At 47.4% G+C, this 18,586-nt stretch overlaps 1 protein-coding gene and 1 long non-coding RNA gene across 3 annotated transcripts in view; one reads left to right on the forward strand and one right to left on the reverse strand.

Moving 5' to 3' along the window:
* LOC134933432 (uncharacterized) overlaps window positions 1–18,586 on the forward strand; it is a 52,631-nt gene that overhangs the window by 32,968 nt on the left and 1,077 nt on the right. The gene's annotated exons all lie outside the window — the stretch shown is intronic.
* ARSI (arylsulfatase family member I) overlaps window positions 1–18,586 on the reverse strand; it is a 35,424-nt gene that overhangs the window by 13,094 nt on the left and 3,744 nt on the right. The window contains exons 1-3 of one of the 2 annotated variants that reach the window (XM_063928636.1): window positions 6,652–6,781; window positions 3,272–3,341; window positions 1,262–1,956 (exon numbers count right to left, since the gene is read on the reverse strand). In XM_063928636.1, the coding sequence (XP_063784706.1) occupies window positions 1,262–1,581 (320 nt within the window). In that variant the 5' untranslated portion in view covers window positions 1,582–1,956; window positions 3,272–3,341; window positions 6,652–6,781. Of the gene's footprint in view, window positions 1–1,261; window positions 1,957–3,271; window positions 3,342–6,651; window positions 6,782–18,586 lie in introns of those variants that run through there. The other variant, XM_063928637.1, reaches the window with a different exon arrangement.

An 18,586-nucleotide genomic window follows, 5' to 3' on the forward strand; every position in this document is an offset into this window, starting at 1 on the left:
ATGATGAACCCCCCCAAAGTGCTGTAGAGGTGGCAGTTTTATAACTTACGCATTAGATACAGAAAATTCCAACCATCCTAACACACAATGAAACTCTTATTTACTAGTATTGCATTTATGTGAACATTTTACTCTACACAACTCCAGCAGCAATTATTTATTTAATTATTTTGATATTTATTTATTTATTTATTTTATTTATTTATTTATTTTGCTATTTATTTATTTTAAATCTGTTCAGTGACAATTGGACGATGAGTGACTGGACAGTGATTTGCACCTCAATACAATGCAAGTATAAAGCCATGTACACATGGCGCAATGCGCTGTTTGGCAACAGTCTGGCCCCGCCGATATATAGTCAATGTTGGGCTGCCTGCGCAGTCTATTTTTTCTTGCAATGCCGATCTCGCGGGATCGTGCATCGGCATCGCAAGCTATGTAAACGCACTGCAATATGCACTAACTTTCCTTACGACTATATAGTGAAAATCGTAAGGAAAGTTAAGTGCATATCGCACCGTGTGTACACACCTTAAGTGCTATTATCTTTTGAAGGGAAATATATATTTTAACTAATTATGTCCCCTGCTACTGCAAACTTTTGTGTCCCCCACACTGTTGATGGGGTATTTTTTTTACCTGGCTAGGGGCTGATATTGGGCTCAGCAAGTACTACCTGTACATATTAATATGCCATCGATATTAAATATTTTGAGAAACATCTTTTCATTCTTCTGGGTTCCACCCTGGCAAATAATAAATACGCCATTCCAGCAAGTAGGTGTACTAAGAACAAAAACTTAGGGGGACATGTACTAAGCAGTGATAAAAGTGGAGAAGTGAGCCAGTGGAGAAGTTGCCCATGGCAACCAATCAGCTGCTCTGTATACTTTTATAGTATGCAAATTATAAAGTTACATCAATGCTGATTGGTTGCCATGGGCAACTTCTCCACTGGCTCATTTCTCCACTCTTTTCACTGCTTCCTGAATAGACCCCTAAATCACTTAAATATTGACACTGGGGGGAAAATTTACCAAAGCTTCTAAAACAGAGAATTGGTGATGTTGCCCATAGCAACCAATCAAATGCTGTCTATCATTTCTCTATTGTCTTTTAGAAAATGATAGATAGCATCTGATTGGTTTGCTATGGGCAATATCACCAATTCTGTTTTAGAAGCTTTAGTAAATTTACCCCTACATATTATATAGGGCTCACACGAAAGTAGGAAAATTGTTTCTTGCTTATTATTTACCTGCCAGTAATAAGCTGACTGCGTGACGGCGTACAGATGGGCTGAACGTAATAATTCTCCAGCTTTACCCCCTCAGCAGCCAGCCGGTCCAGGGTGGGAGTTTGTATGTCCGAGCCGTGGTACCCAATGTCGTGGAACCCTTGGTCATCAGTTAGGATGAAGATAATGTGCGGAGGTCTAGAAGGGGGTGGCATTTGTAATTTAGCTGGTGCATCACCTGGACTGTCCCCCAGAACTGAAGGCTTCATCCAATCCCAGGACATGTAACCAAAGCTTAACAAGCTGACCAGAGAAAATCCTGTTAGGGTGTGAACAGCCATACCCAAGTTCCTACCACTACTCCGGCAGAAGGGGCAAAAAATTAAAACCTGGAGCAATCTAGTGTAGGTACATCCGGGAAGCAGAACATAGATGTCCAAGCCTGAAGTGAGAATTCCAACTTGCCACAAAGTCCATCTGCTCCATATTACTATTATTCGGGATATGCAAATAAGTTCTGGAGGATGAAAACTCAATTTATGTTGCACCAGTCGTAGGTCAGTTACCTTACAAGGTGATCCCCATTCCTTAAAGCTGTTTGGAATAAAGACACCAAGACATGTCCCAAGTGAGTCCTTACCGGCGGGAATCAGCAGCCTGTCACATGCAGAGAGGTAGAAGATGTAGTCATGTCTCCAGATCGATCTCTGCTGTTCCTAGAAAGCATAAAGAGGTTCCCTGCAAATTAGTGTCTGTTTTATTTTCACTGGAATGTGCGCAATGCCTCCAATCTATTACACAGATGCACAGAAATCCACTTTATCTCCTCACAGTCTTTTTTTTTTTTTTTTTTTGCTTTGTTATCCTAAATCCAGGGAAATATATTTTAACTCCAACAGTCGTTTCCAGCACCACATCCACAGGCTTCAACAGGCTGCAAGAAAACTTTTTGTTTTCATGCCTTTAAGCAGGGAGCTGCCAGATATATGGGAAGAATCTGTCTCCTGGCCAGGCAGTACTCTATCTGGATACTCACTGAGACAGGAGAGAGTAAATAGGTAGTTTATAGCATCTGTTTAGATCTGGCCAGCACTGGTGCGTTTTAGGAGAGCTGGCTGGGAAGTATACTGGTCCCTCCCTCCCCTCTTAGTTCCTACACTCTGGAGGAGCTTTTAAAACTCAGCCTGGGACACTTCAGGGTCCTAGTGTGCACCCTTTCCCCACAACCCTGCCTCCCTCCCTCCCTCCCTAGCAGATGCAATAACTGCAAATATTAGTGAGACTTTCAATTTCTAAATGAGGATTTGTAGGGTCTCCCAGAGCTTCCACAATCACAATGTTTTATGTTGCTAGGTCAAGTAGTGCGGCCCCACAATAAGGAGTTACTGTAAGTCATTTTCTGGTTGAATAGTTATTACTACACAACAGGATGTTGTCTATAGAAAGTCATTTAAGACTCTTTAAAGAAAAAAATATTTTAATGACTCTCTTGTTGAGAAGCTTTAATGGGTTATTTAGTGACATCTGCAAAGCAGGGCTGTTTATGTTACATTGGGATGACTTCTAGATACAGTTACAGAGAAACAGTTTCCCTATGACTGCAGCTGTGTCAGATTTTGAATTCATTGCATGCAGTTGTTTGCAGTGAGTTGGATGCCACATTTCAGTCTGGCACTGTTTTTTTTTTCTTTATACAGGAACCAGACAAGACACAGCAAATATGTTTAATTTGTCGCCACGGCGTGGAAACTCGCAATAACTGGAATGAAAGTTTCTGTAATAATAAAACTTGGCATAAAACCCGCATCAGATAACCACTCCTCTATTAGGGATGACGGCGGGTTGCTTACGTCTTCTGCAAACATCAACAGTCTGTCCTTTGTGGAATATGTGGGATTAATGCGTGCAAATGTTTAATCCTTGATGTCGCATCATGAGATTTCCTGGGATGGGTATTGAGCAACCACAATAAACAATCCAAACGTTCTCAAGGCACATTCTCTTCCCAATTCACTACAATAGGTTACTTACACTTGGGTTATTTTGTTTTACGTTGTTGCAACAATGTTGAATCACTCTTCAGGTCAGTTGACCTGTAGTGCTGCGGAAAATGTAATATGCGGAAATGTAAAAACATATACTTAAATAGCGCCCGCATATTCCGTTGTGCTTTACAATTGGGAACAAAACAGTAATAAACAGAGATAGGAAGCAGCACATGAAAAATCTTGGATGTAGGAGTAGGAGGAAGTATTCAGTCAGCAGGAGAGGCGGCGTGCATTAGCAGAGCGAAGAGGACGGGTGGGAAAGTAAAGGGAGATAAGGTCAGAGATGTAAATGGGAGAGGAGTGGGTGAGTGTGAGAAGCTTAAATTGGATTCTGAAAGGAATGGGAAGCCAGTAAAGGGCTTGTAGGAGAGGGGAGGTGAATGTAAACAGGACCCTATTCAGCTTGCATTGTGTAAGCGATGCAAATCGCAGTGGGATGATTTTCTCCCCAGTGTGCCCGCACAGGTCCCATTCTACTCTTGTGTGGGCCGGCCAATGCTATCGCATTGAAGCAAACACCTCTGCCTGATTGACAGGCAAAGGCGTTCACGGGGCGGTCCGGGGGCGGCGCCGCGGAATTGCAGGGGTGTGATGGTAAAAATGGAGGCGGGGTTCGGGGCAGCCACATGACATCACACGCGGCCACTGTGATGTGGGAGATGGTGGCGGCCTGACATCCTTCACAGCCAAGCTGCGGAGGCAAGGGGGCTTCCCTTATTCAGAGATGCGATCGCAATTGAATTGCAGTCACATTGCTGGCCGCAATTAGCATGCTGGGTGGCCTTGCCCTGTGCTGGGCGGCTCCCCAGCATGCAAGTGATAGCAGTTGCAGTTTTGCTAAAGTAGCAAAACTGCAACTGATGCTGAATAAGGCCCATAGTGAGAGAGGTCTAATAGCATACCTCCCAACTGTCCCGATTTTTGCGGGACAGTCCCGTTTTTTGGGGACTGTCCCGCTGTCCCACCCGCGGGCCACAGTGTCCCGTGGTGGGGGGGTCAGTTGGGAGGCTCTAGAGCAGCGGTGAATAGACGCTGTGCGCATGCGCACAGCGTCTATTCAGTGGAGTCAGAGGGAGAGGGAGCATGCCAGCGGATCACAGAGCGCTAGGCATGCCCCCTCAGTGACTAAAACGGGGGCGTGGCTCGCGATTGCGGTTCCTCCTGCGAAGCCACGCTCCCTTTTCATAGGCCACGCCCCTTTTCGGAGCGCGCGCAGCTTCGCCGCGTGAGTGTCCCGCTCCACAAGAAAACAAAGTTGGGCGGTATGTAATAGAGTAGGGGGTGTACATGCCCACATGGCACAGGTCACATCTCCTCCCCTTCTCAGTATAGGCGTTTGAACATTTTCAGCTCCAGCCCATGTGGCCCTTAATCTGGCCCTGGCTGTGCCCCCCTGCATTCCACATTGTACTGTGCTGTGCTCTCCCCTCCCAATCCCACATTGTGCTGTTCTACCCGCATCCCACATTGTGTTGTGCAACCCCCATCCCACACTGTGCTGTGCTCTCCCCTCTATCCCACATTGTGCTCCCCCTATTCCACAATGTACTGGGCAGGGCTCTCCCTACATTCTGCTGAGCTGTGCCCCCCCCCCCCCCCCACACACACTCCCCCCTTACATTCCACATTGTACTGGGTAGGGCTCTCCCTACATTCTGCTGAGCTGTGCCCCCCCCCCCCACCCCCCCCTTACATTCCACATTGTACTGTGCTGGGCTCTCCCTACATTCTGCTGAGCTGTGCCCCCCCCCCCCCCCCCCCACTTTCCCCCTTGCATTCCACATTGTACTGTGCTGTGCTTTCCCCTCCATCCCCAGTTTGCTGGGCTGTGCTCCACCCCTTCCTACATTGTACTGCGCTGCCCCCCCTCCCCTGCATTCCATATTGTGCTGTGCTTTGCTCCATCCACCCTACATTTTACTGTGCTATGCTCCCCCTATCCCACATTGCACAGTGATGTGCTCTCCCCTCCATCCCCAGTTTGCTGGGCTGTGCTCCACCCCTTCCTACATTGTACTGCGCTGCCCCCCCTCCCCTGCATTCCATATTGTGCTGTGCTTTGCTCCATCCACCCTACATTTTACTGTGCTGTGCTCCCCCTATCCCACATTGCACTGTGATGTGCTCTCCCCTCCATCCCCAGTTTGCTGGGCTGTGCTCCACCCCTTCCTACATTGTACTGCGCTGCCCCCCCTCCCCTGCATTCCATATTGTGCTGTGCTTTGCTCCATCCACCCTACATTTTACTGTGCTGTGCTCCCCCTATCCCACATTGCACTGTGATGTGCTCTCCCCTCCACCCCGTTTGCTGGACTGTGCTTCACCCCTTCCTACATTGTACTGCGCTGCCCCCCCCCCCCCCTGCATTCCATATTGTGCTGTGCTTTGCTCCATCCACCCTACATTTTACTGTGCTGTGCTCCCCCTATCCCACATTGCACTGTGATGTGGTCTCCCGTGCATTCCACATTGTACTGTGCTCTCCCCTGCACATTGTACTGTGCTGTGCCCACCCTCCCCATCCCACATTAGGGATGTCCATCGACCATCGATGATTTAAAATCACTGATGGCCTATAGTCAATGTTGAATACTGCAGCCATCAATGGTGGAGAACCAGATGGTTTCCTACCATCGATGGTAAAGACCAAGCAAATAGGTTCCCCCCCCCCTCTATATTTTGTTGGGACACAGAGCATAGCTCTACCCCTGATACCCGCAAAGCCCCACCCCCAGACACTGATTGGCTGGCAGCCCACTCCATAGCAAAGAAGGGATGACCAGATGAAACCATCAATGGTTCCCTAGCAGATGGTTTCACACCATCGATGTTAGCAATCCATGGTACCACACTGATGGCAATCCCTATCCCACATTGTACTGTGCGGCGCCCTCCCACCCCTGCATTCCACAGTGCACTGTGCTGTGCTTCCCCATCCCACATTGTACTGTGTAGTGCTCCCCCTATCCCACATTGTGCTGTGCTTCCCCCATCCCGCATTGTACTGTGCCGTGCCCCCTCATCCCACATTTTCCTGTTCTGTGCTCCCATCTCACATTGTACACTGCTGTGCTCCCCCCTTCCCACATTGTGCTGTGCTGTACTCTCCCCCCAATCCCACATTGTACTGTGCTGTACTCTCCCCCCAATCCCACATTGATCTGTGCCTCCCCGATTCCACATTGTACCTGTGATGTTAGTGTATTAGAATGCTTATATTTGTAGACACTACCTTACTAATCTGTGTAAGCCTGAATCTTCAGTGATGGTCCCTGGGACCAGGGGGATGCTGGGAAGTGGGTGGTCCAGTGTGCAGTGTGCCTGGAGTTGGTGAGGGAATAAACAGCACAGCAGTGAACTCACATGTCTCTGTGTCCTGATGACTGGATTTACAAACATATGAACAAAACATGGTGTCAGAAGAAGTGTAACTTGGACTGCTAGTGCTCTCAGAGTGTGAGAGAATCCTGCAGAAGCCTGTAAGGCTGTGTGCTCCTCTCTTCAAACAGTGAGTAACCATGGATAAACTAGCTCCTCCAACCGGCATGCTGATGTCTGGTAACTTGTCTGAAAACTGGAAAAGATTTAAGCAAAGGTTTAATATATATCTTGCTGCATATGGAGCTGATACAGAGGCTGACAAAACTAAGGCATCCATATTCCTCCATGTGATAGGAGAGGATGTGCTGGACATTTATAATAGTTTTCAGTTTGCTGAGGGGCAGAATATGGTGCTATCTTCTATAATGCAAAAGTTTGAAGATTACTTTGTGCCAAGGAAAAATGTGACATATGAAAGATATAAGTTTTTCACATGTGATCAGAAGTCTGGAGATGGATTTGATCAGTATGTTACAGAGCTGCAATCACTCAGTAAAACCTGTGAGTTTGGTGATTTAAAGGATTCACTGATTAGAAATCATATTGTCTGTGGAATACCTGATAATGGACTCAGAGAGAGACTGCTGAGAGAGTAAGACCTAACACTAGAAAAGGCAGTGACTATGTGTAGATCTGCAGAAATAACTAGATTTCAAGCCAAAAAGTTACACAAGGACGCTGATGGTGCTGTCCATGTAGCGCATAAAACAGAGCAAAGCAAACCTCCATTCTCAAGAATGAAGCAGTCTAAGCCACAGTCTAATAAGGAAATGTGTAGTAGATGTGGAAATGCTCACAATCCTAAAATGTGCCCTGCTTATGGTAAAACCTGCATGAAATGTGGTAGACTTAATCACTTTGCCAAATGCTGTAAAATTAAAAGTAAAACAACCAAAGTGCATGCTGTTAAACAAACAGATGAATTAATTGTGGATTGCATTGAACTTTGCAGTGCAGATAAGAAAGAATGGATTGTCCCTTTAACTGTGAACGAGATTGTCATTCCCTTTAAACTTGATACTGGCGCGCAGGTGAATTTAATATCATTTCAAGACTATAAGACTTTTAGAGTAAAACCTAAAATTCATCCAGCCAAAGTAAAAGTTACAGGGTACACTGGGGAGGAAATTCCTGTGAAAGGTACATGCTTAGTGACACTGAAATATAAGGGACAACAGTTTAAAACATCTCTACTGATTGTGGATAAATATGTGCAACCGATTCTAGGATTAAGTTCCTGTGAGAAACTAAGCTTGCTAAAGAAAGTTTTATGGTGACATCACAAGTAGAAGATGACTGCAAATCGATGTTTACAGAATACAGAGACTTGTTTGAAGGTCTAGGTTGTTTGCCTGGAGAGCATAAAATAAATATAGACACACAAGTTTCTTCAGTGATACACCCCTGTAGAAAAGTGCCGTTTGCGCTGAGAGAAAAACTGAAACAAGAGTTAAATCGCATGGAAGCCTTGGGTGTGATACAGAAAGTTGATGAGCCTACTGAATGGGTAAGCTCCTTAGTAATTGTTGAAAAGAAAAATGGACAACTCAGAATATGTCTAGACCCCAGAGATTTAAACAAAGCTATTAAACGAGAACATTTCAAACTACCAACCAGAGATGAAATCATGTCGCAATTTGCGGGAGCAAAATGGTTCAGTAAATTGGACGCATCTTCAGGATTCTGGCAAATGAAGCTAGATAAGGCCAGCTCAAAGCTTTGTACATTTAATACACCAGAAGGTCGATACAGATTTCTTAGACTACCATATGGAATTTTGTCTGCTCCAGAAGTATATCACAAAAAGATACACATGATTTTTGAACATATTCCAGGTGTTGAAACAATGATGGATGACATTATTGTCTGGGGATCTACAAAGGAAGAACATGATTCTAGATGGAGACAAGTAATGAGACTTGTCAAGAAAGTGAATCTAAAGCTAAACAAGGACAAATGTGAATTTGGCGTGAATACACTTACCTTTATGGGCGACGTGATCTCGGATCAAGATGTAAAACCAGACCCAAGGAAAATATCAGCCATAGTGAACATGCAACGTCCTAACAACAAAGACGATGTCAGAAGATTCCTAGGAATGATTACTTACTTAGGAAAGTTTATTTCTCAACTCTCTGAACGAACAGCCTCTCTTAGATGGTTGTTGGACAAAGATAACGAGTGGATGTGGTCACATGAACAAGAAGAAAGTTGGCAAAACTTGAAACAGATCATTACAGAGCAACCAGTGCTAAAATTCTTTGATCCTGCGAAAATAAGAATTTCAGCAGATGCTTCGCAATTTGGCCTAGGCTCAGTGCTGTTACAAGAACATGAGGATACATGGCAACCAGTAATCTATGCATCAAGAGCACTGACAAGTGCTGAAACAAGGTATGCTCAGATAGTAAAAGAACTTCTAGCGATCACATATGCATGTGAGCGATTTCATCAGTTTGTGTATGGTCAAACATTTACAGTGGAAACTGACCACAAGCCATTGGTAGCTATCATGACTAAACCATTACATGACTGTCCCATGAGAATTCAACGAATGCTTATCAGACTACAGAAATATGATGTACACTTGCTGTACTGTCCCGGCAAATACATGTACATTGCTGATACACTTTCTCGTGCTGTGGACAAAAGTGAAGGTTCCAAAAGTCTGATGGATGAAGAGATATAAGCCTATGTTAATTTGATCGTAGCTTCTCTACCAGTATCTCTTGCAAGACAAGAACAGATTAGGAAAGAAACAGACAGATGACACAATGAAAGTGTTGAAAGATATCATTCTGAAAGGTTGGCCAGCAGAAAAACATGCGTGCCCGCTGTCTATCCATGATTATTGGATGTACCGCAGTGACCTTACAGTTGTCGATGGTATTATTTACAAAGGCAATAGGTTTGTCATACCTGCACGACTAAGAAAAACTATGCTGTGCAAGATACATGAAGGCCACTTAGGAGAAGAAAAATGTAAGCGGAGAGCACGTGAAGTTATGTATTGGCCAAGAATGAACCAAGACATAGCACAGACTACAGCTACATGTGAATTATGTCTTACGTATAGACCGAAACAACAAGTCGACCCACTGAGTCCTCACACAGTGCCAGAGAGACCGTACCAGAAAGTTGGCGCAGATTTGTTTGATTGTAATGGGAAAACGTACATTGTCTTGACTGATTATTACTCTAACTACCCTGAGGTGAAGACATTACATACAACTACTAGTAAAGCCGTAATCAATTGCATGAAGTCAATCTTTGCAAGGCACGGTGTTCCTATGGAAGTGTTCACTGACAATGGTCCTCAGTTTTCCAGTGCTAAATTTAGACAATTTGCTGATGAGTGGGAATTTGTCCATACTACGTCAAGTCCCCACTATCCACGCTCAAATGGGTTGGTGGAAAGTTCAGTAAAAACTGTAAAGAGTCTCATGAAAAAAGCTCAAGAAGGTAAAGAAGATTTCTACAAAAGTCTTTTAATCTACCACAGTACACCTTTACAGAATGGACTTTCTCCTGCACAAATGCTGATGGGAAGGAGGATTAGAGCAAATCTCCCGATACATGATGAACGGCTTAATACACATAACTCAGCGTTGGTCAGACTGAGTAAAGAACGTCAACAGGCGAAACAGAAACTGTTCCATGACAGGCGAGCAAAACGCTTATCTGATCTAAAATCAGGTGACCAAGTCCGTCTCAGAGATCATGAGAAAGGTATTTGGGTGCAGAAAAGTATTGTGCAAGCACAAGTAGCACCAAGATCCTATACTATACGTACAGAGCGTGGAACGGAAGTAAGAAGAAATCAGGTGGATTTACAGAAAGATCTCAACCTAACCATAATGAGACAACATGACTGAAGAATACCCTTCATCTGACATGTATGATGATCCTGATAATGGTGAACAAACCACGATTCTAGAAAGGTCCAATATGGTCGATGAAACGGAGACTGTGTATGAAAGACCCAAAAGGGAAATACGCAGACCTGAGAGACTAATTGAAACGTGTTAGATGATGTTCTTAATATGACGTTGTTAATTGTTGCATTGAAACGTACAGGGCTTATCTTTAAAGAAAAGAGGATGTGATGTTAGTGTATTAGAATGCTTATATTTGTAGACACTCCCTTACAAATCTGTGTAAGCCTGAATCTTCAGTGATGGTCCCTGGGAGCAGGGGGATGCTGGGAAGTGGGTGGTCCAGTGTGCCTGGAGTTGGTGAGGGAATAAACAGCACAGCAGTGACCTCACATGTCTCTGTGTCCTGATGACTGGATTTACAAACATATGAACAAAACAGTACCGTGCTGTGCTTCCCCCATCCCACATTGTACTTTGCAGTGCTCCTCCTATCCCACATTGTGATGTGCTTCCCCCTTCCCATATTGTACTGTGCTCTCCCCTCCCAATCCCACATTGTACTGTGCTGTGCTCTCCCCTCCCAATCCCACATTGTACTGTGCTGTGCTCTCCCCTCCCAATACCACATTGTACTGTGCTGTGCTCTCCCCTCCCAATCCCACATTGTACTGTGCTGTGCTCTCCCCTCCCAATCCCACATTGTACTGTGCTGTGCTCTCCCCTCTCAATCCCACATTGTACTGTGCTGTGCTCTCCCCTTCCAATCCCACATTGTACTGTGCTGTGCTCTCCCCTCCCAATCCCATATTGTACTGTGCTGTGCTCTCCCCTCTCAATCCCACATTGTACAGTGCTGTGCTCTCCCCTCCCAATCCCACATTGTACAGTGCTGTGCTCTCCCCTCCCAATCCCACATTGTACAGTGCTGTGCTCTCCCCTCAATCCCACATTGTACTGTGCTGTGCTCTCCCCTCTCAATCCCACATTGTACTGTGCTGTGCTCTCCCCTCTTAATCCCACATTGTACTGTGCTGTGCTCTCCCCTCTTAATCCCACATTGTACTGTGCTGTGCTCTCCCCTCCCAATCCCATATTGTACTGTGCTGTGCTCTCCCCTCTCAATCCCACATTGTACTGTGCTGTGCTCTCCCCTCTCAATCCCATATTGTACTGTGCTGTGCTCTCCCCTCTCAATCCCACATTGTACTGTGCTGTGCTCTCCCCTCTCAATCCCACATTGTACTGTGCTCTCCCCTCTCAATCCCACATTGTACTGTGCTGTGCTCTCCCCTCTCAATCCCACATTGTACTGTGCTGTGCTCTCCCCTCTCAATCCCACATTGTACTGTGCTCTCCCCTCTCAATCCCACATTGTACTGTGCTGTGCTCTCCCCTCTCAATCCCACATTGTACTGTGCTGTGCTCTCCCCTTCCAATCCCACATTGTACTGTGCTGTGCTCTCCCCTCCCAATCCCACATTGAGCTGTGCTGTGCTCTCCCCTCTCAATCCCACATTGTACTGTGCTGTGCTCTCCCCTTCCAATCCCACATTGTACTGTGCTGTGCTCTCCCCTCTCAATCCCACATTGTACTGTGCTGTGCTCTCCCCACATCCCACATTGTACTGTGCTGTGCTCTCCCCTCTTAATCCCACATTGTACTGTGCTGTGCTCTCCCCTCCCAATCCCACATTGTACTGTGCTGTGCTCTCCCCTCTTAATCCCACATTGTACTGTGCTGTGCTCTCCCCTCCCAATCCCACATTGTACTGTGCTGTGCTCTCCCCTCCCAATCCCACATTGTACTGTGCTGTGCTCTCCCCTCCCAATCCCACATTGAGCTGTGTCTCCCCATTCCACATTGTACTGTGCTGTGCTCTCCCCACATCCCACATTGTACTGTGCTGTGCTCTCCCCACATCCCACATTGTACTGTGCTGTGCTCTCCCCACATCCCACATTGTACTGTGCTGCGCCCCCCATCCCACATTGTACAGTGCTATGCTCCCATCTCACAAGAACACTGCTGTGCTCATCCCCATCCCACAGTGTACTGTACTTCCCACAGCCACATTGTACTGTGTTGTACTCTCCCCTCCCAATCCCACATTGAGCTGTGCATCCTCAATTCCATACTGTTAATGTGCTGTGCTCTCTCCCATCATACATTGTACTGTGCTGTGCTCCTCCCATCCCATGTTGTGCTGTGACCCCATCCCATATTCTGTGCTCCCATCTCACATTGTACTGTGCTGTGCTCCTCCCCCATCCCACAGTGTAATGTGCTGTGCACCCCCCATCCCATACTGTGCTGTACTCTCCCCTCCCAATACCACATTGAGCTGTGGCTCCCCGATTCCACATTGTACTGTGCTGTGCTCCTCCCATCCCATGTTGTGCTGTGCCCCCATCCCATATTCTGTGCGGTGCTCCCATCTCACATTGTACTGTTCTGTCCTCCTCCCCCATCCCACATTGTATTGTACTGTGCTCTCCACCCCATCCCACATTGTACTGTGCCCTGCCCCTCCAACCCCCCATCCACACTGTGCTGTGCTGTGACCCCCACCCCCATCCACATTGTGCTGTATGAATCCCCCGCACCCCCATCCATATTGTGCTGTATGAATCCCCCGCACCCCCATGCCTATGGACGGCCCTATTAAGAACATACAGACAATATGGTAGAAGAGCCCTGCCCACAAGCTTATAATAAGAATTTACTTACCGATAATTCTATTTCTCGTAGTCCGTAGTGGATGCTGGGGACTCCGTCAGGACCATGGGGAATAGCGGCTCCGCAGGAGACAGGGCACAAAAGTAAAAGCTTTAGGATCAGGTGGTGTGCACTGGCTCCTCCCCCCATGACCCCCCTCCAAGCCTCAGTTAGGATACTGTGCCCGGACGAGCGTACACAATAAGGAAGGATTTTGAATCCCAGGTAAGACTCATACCAGCCACACCAATCACACTGTACAACCTGTGATCTGAACCCAGTTAACAGCATGATAACAGCGGAGCCTCTGAAAAGATGGCTCACAACAATAATAACCCGATTTTTGTAACAATAACTATGTACAAGTATTGCAGACAATCCGCACTTGGGATGGGCGCCCAGCATCCACTACGGACTACGAGAAATAGAATTATCGGTAAGTAAATTCTTATTTTCTCTGACGTCCTAAGTGGATGCTGGGGACTCCGTCAGGACCATGGGGATTATACCAAAGCTCCCAAACGGGCGGGAGAGTGCGGATGACTCTGCAGCACCAAATGAGAGAACTCCAGGTCCTCCTCAGCCAGGGTGTGCCCCTGACCAAGTAGCAGCTCGGCAAAGTTGTAAAGCCGAGACCCCTCGGGCAGCCGCCCAAGATGAGCCCACCTTCCTTGTGGAATGGGCATTTACATATTTTGGCTGTGGCAGGCCTGCCACAGAATGTGCAAGCTGAATTGTACTACACATCCAACTAGCAATCGTCTGCTTAGAAGCAAGAGCACCCAGTTTTTTTTGGGTGCCTACAGGATAACAGCAAGTCAGTTTTCCTGACTCCAGCCGTCCTGGAACCTATATTTTCAGGGCCCTGACAACATCTAGCAACTTGGAGTCCTCCAAGTCCCTAGTAGCCGCAGGTACCACAATAAGCTGGTGCAGGTGAAACGCTGACACCACCTTAGGGAGAAACTGGGGACGAGTCCGCAGCTCTGCCCTGTCCGAATGGACAATCAGATATGGGCTTTGTGAGACAAAGCCGCCAATTCTGACACTCGCCTGGCCTCGGCCAGGGCCAACAGCATGGTCACTTTCCATGTGAGATATTTCAAATCCACAGATTTGAGCGGTTTAAACCAATGTGATTTGAGGAATCCCAGAACTACGTTGAGATCCCACAGTGCCACTGGAGGCACAAAAGGGGGTTGTATATGCAGTACTCCCTTGACAAACTTCTGGACTTCAGGAACTGAAGCCAATTTTTTCTGGAAGAAAATTGACAGGGCCGAAATTTGTCACCTCCTTCCTGGCTTTGACCAGGGTAGGAATGACCTCTTCCGGAATGCCTTTTTCCCTTAGGATCCGGCGTTCCACCGCCATGCCGTCAAACGCAGCCGCGGTAAGTCTTGGAACAGACATAGTACTTGCTGAAGCAAGTCCCTTCTTAGCGGCAGAGGCCATGAGTCCTCTGTGAGCATTTCTTGAAGTTCCGGGTAACAAGTCCTTCTTGGCCAATCCGGAGCCACGAGTATAGTTCTTACTCCTCTACGTCTTATAATTCTCAGTACCTTGGGTATGAGAAGCAGAGGAGGGAACACATACACCGACTGGTACACCCACGGTGTTACCAGAACGTCCACAGCTATTGCCTGAGGGTCTCTTGACCTGGCGCAATACCTGTCCAGTTTTTTGTTCAGGCGGGACGCCATCATGTCCACCTTTGGTCTTTCCCAACGGTTCACAATCATGTGGAAGACTTCCCGATGAAGTCCCCACTCTCCCGGGTGGAGGTCGTGCCTGCTGAGGAAGTCTGCTTCCCAGTTGTCCACTCCCGGAATGAACACTGCTGACAGTGTTATCACATGATTTTCCGCCCAGCGAAGAATCCTTGCAGTTTCTGCCATTGCCCTCCTGCTTCTTGTGCCGCCCTGTCTGTTTACGTGGGCGACTGCCGTGATGTTGTCCCACTGGATCAATACCGGCTGACCTTGAAGCAGAGGTCTTGCTAAGCTTAGAGCATTGTAAATTGCCCTTAGCTCCAGTATATTTATGTGGAGAGAAGTCTCCAGACTATATCACACTCCCTGGAAATTTTTTCCCTGTGTGACTGCTCCCCAGCCTCTCAGGCTGGCATCCGTGGTCACCAGGACCCAGTCCTGAATGCCGAATCTGCGGCCCTTTAATAGATGAGCACTCTGCAGCCACCGCAGAAGAAACACCCTTGTCCTTGGAGACAGGGTTATCCGCTGATGCATCTGAAGATGCGATCCGGACCATTTTTCCAGCAGATCCCACTGAAAAGTTCTTGCGTGAAATCTGCCGAATGGAATCGCTTCGTAAGAAGCCACCATTTTTCCCAGGACCCTTGTGCAATGATGCACTGACACTTTTCCTGGTTTTAGGAGGTTCCTGACTAGCTCGGATAACTCCCTGGCTTTCTTCTCCGGGAGAAACACCCTTTTCTGGACTGTGTCCAGAATCATCCCTAGGAACAGCAGACGTGTCGTCGGAAACAGCTGCGATTTTGGAATATTTAGAATCCACCCGTGCTGTCGTAGAACTACTTGAGATAGTGCTACTCCGACCTCCAACTGTTCTCTGGACCTTGCCCTTATCAGGAGATCGTCCATTTTCTTTGAAGAAGAATCATCATTTCGGCCATTACCTTGGTAAAGACCCGGGGTGCCGTGGACAATCCAAACGGCAGCGTCTGAAACTGATAGTGACAGTTCTGTACCACGAACCTGAGGTACCCTTGGTGAGAAGGGCAAATTGGGACATGGAGGTAAGCATCCCTGATGTCCAGGGACACCATATAGTCCCCTTCTTCCTGGTTCGCTATCACTGCTCTGAGTGACTCCATCTTGATTTGAACCTTTGTATGTAAGTGTTCAAATATTTCAGATTTAGAATAGGTCTCACCGAGCCGTCTGGCTTCAGTACCACAATATAGTGTGGAATAATACCCCTTTCCTTGTTGTAGGAGGGGTACTTTGATTATCACCTGCTGGGAATACAGCTTGTGAATTGTTTCCAATACTGCCTCCCTGTCGGAGGGAGACGTTGGTAAAGCAGACTTCAGGAACCTGCGAGGGGGAGACGTCTCGAATTTCCAATCTGTACCCCTGGGATACTACTTGTAGGCTCCAGGGGTCCACTTGCGAGTGAGCCCACTGCGTGCTGAAACTCTTGAGACGACCCCCCACCGCACCTGAGTCCGCTTGTACGGCCCCAGCGTCATGCTGAGGACTTGGTAGAAGCGGTGGAGGGCTTCTGTTCCTGGGAATGGGCTGCCTGCTGCAGTCTTCTTCCCTTTCCTCTATCCCTGGGCAGATATGACTGGCCTTTTGCCCGCTTGCCCTTATGGGGACGAAAGGACTGAGGCTGAAAAGACGGTGTCTTTTTCTGCTGAGATGTGACTTGGGGTAAAAAAGGTGGATTTTCCAGCTGTTGCCGTGGCCACCAGGTCCGATGGACCGACCCCAAATAACTCCTCCCCTTTATACGGCAATACTTCCATGTGCCGTTTGGAATCTGCATTACCTGACCACTGTCGTGTCCATAAACATCTTCTGGCAGATATGGACATCGCACTTACTCTTGATGCCAGAGTGCAAATATCCCTCTGTGCATCTCGCATATATAGAAATGCATCCTTTAAATGCTCTATAGTCAATAAAATACTGTCCCTGTCAAGGGTATCAATATTTTCAGTCAGGGAATCCGACCAAGTCACCCCAGCGCTGCACATCCAGGCTGAGGCGATCGTTGGTCGCAGTATAACACCAGTATGTGTGTATATACTTTTTAGGATATTTTCCAGCCTCCTATCAGCTGGCTCCTTGAGGGCGGCCGTATCTGGAGACGGTAACGCCACTTGTGATAAGCGTGTGAGCGCCTTATCCACCCTAAGGGGTGTTTCCCAACGCGCCCTAACTTCTGGCGGGAAAAGGTATACCGCCAATAATTTTCTATCGGGGGAAACCCACGCATCATCACACACTTAATTTAATTTATCTGATTCAGGAAAAACTACAGGTAGTTTTTTCACACCCCACATAATACCCTTTTTTGTGGTACTTGTAGTATCAGAAATATGTAACACCTCCTTCATTGCCCTTAACATGTAACGTGTGGCCCTAAAGGAAAATACGTTTGTTTCTTCACCGTCGACACTGGAGTCAGTGTCCGTGTCGACCGACTGAGGTAAATGGGCGTTTTAAACCCCCTGACGGTGTTTGAGACGCCTGGACAGGTACTAATTTGTTTGCCGGCCGTCTCATGTCGTCAACCGACCTTGCAGCGTGTTGACATTATCACGTAATTCCCTAAATAAGCCATCCATTCCGGTGTCGACTCCCTAGAGAGTGACATCACCATTACAGGCAATTGCTCCGCCTCCTCACCAACATCGTCCTCATACATGTCGACACACGTACCGACACACAGCACACACACAGGGAATGCTCTGATAGAGGACAGGACCCCACTAGCCCTTTGGGGAGACAGAGGGAGAGTTTGCCAGCACACACCAAAACGCTATAATTATACAGGGACAACCTTTATATAAGTGTTTTCCCTTATAGCATCTTAATATATAATCATATCGCCAAATAAGTGCCCCCCCTCTCTGTTTTAACCCTGTTTCTGTAGTGCAGTGCAGGGGAGAGCCTGGGAGCCTTCCCACCAGCAGTTCTGTGAGGGAAAATGGCGCTGTGTGCTGAGGAGAATAGGCCCCGCCCCCTTTTCGGCGGGCTTCTTCTCCCGTTTTTCTGACAACCTGGCAGGGGTTAAATACATCCATATAGCCCCAGAGGCTATATGTGATGTATTTTTAGCCAGTATAGGTACTTTCATTGCTGCCCAGGGCGCCCCCCCCAGCGCCCTGCACCCTCAGTGACCGTTGGTGTGAAGTGTGCTGAGAGCAATGGCGCACAGCTGCAGTGCTGTGCGCTACCTCATGAAGACTGAGAAGTCTTCAGCCGCCGATTTCTGGACCTCTTCTCTCTTCAGCATCTGCAAGGGGGTCGGCGGCGCGGCTCCGGTGACCCATCCAGGCTGTACCTGTGATCGTCCCTCTGGAGCTAGTGTCCAGTAGCCTAAGAAGCCAATCCATCCTGCACGCAGGTGAGTTCACTTCTTCTCCCCTAAGTCCCTCGTTGCAGTGAGCCTGTTGCCAGCAGGACTCACTGAAAATAAAAAACCTAATAAAACTTTTACTCTAAGCAGCTCTTTAGGAGAGCCACCTAGATTGCACCCTTCTCGGCCGGGCACAAAAACCTAACTGAGGCTTGGAGGGGGGTCATGGGGGGAGGAGCCAGTGCACACC

Source organism: Pseudophryne corroboree, chromosome 6, assembly GCF_028390025.1.
Source record: "Pseudophryne corroboree isolate aPseCor3 chromosome 6, aPseCor3.hap2, whole genome shotgun sequence".
Classification (NCBI taxonomy): Eukaryota; Metazoa; Chordata; class Amphibia; order Anura; family Myobatrachidae; genus Pseudophryne; species Pseudophryne corroboree.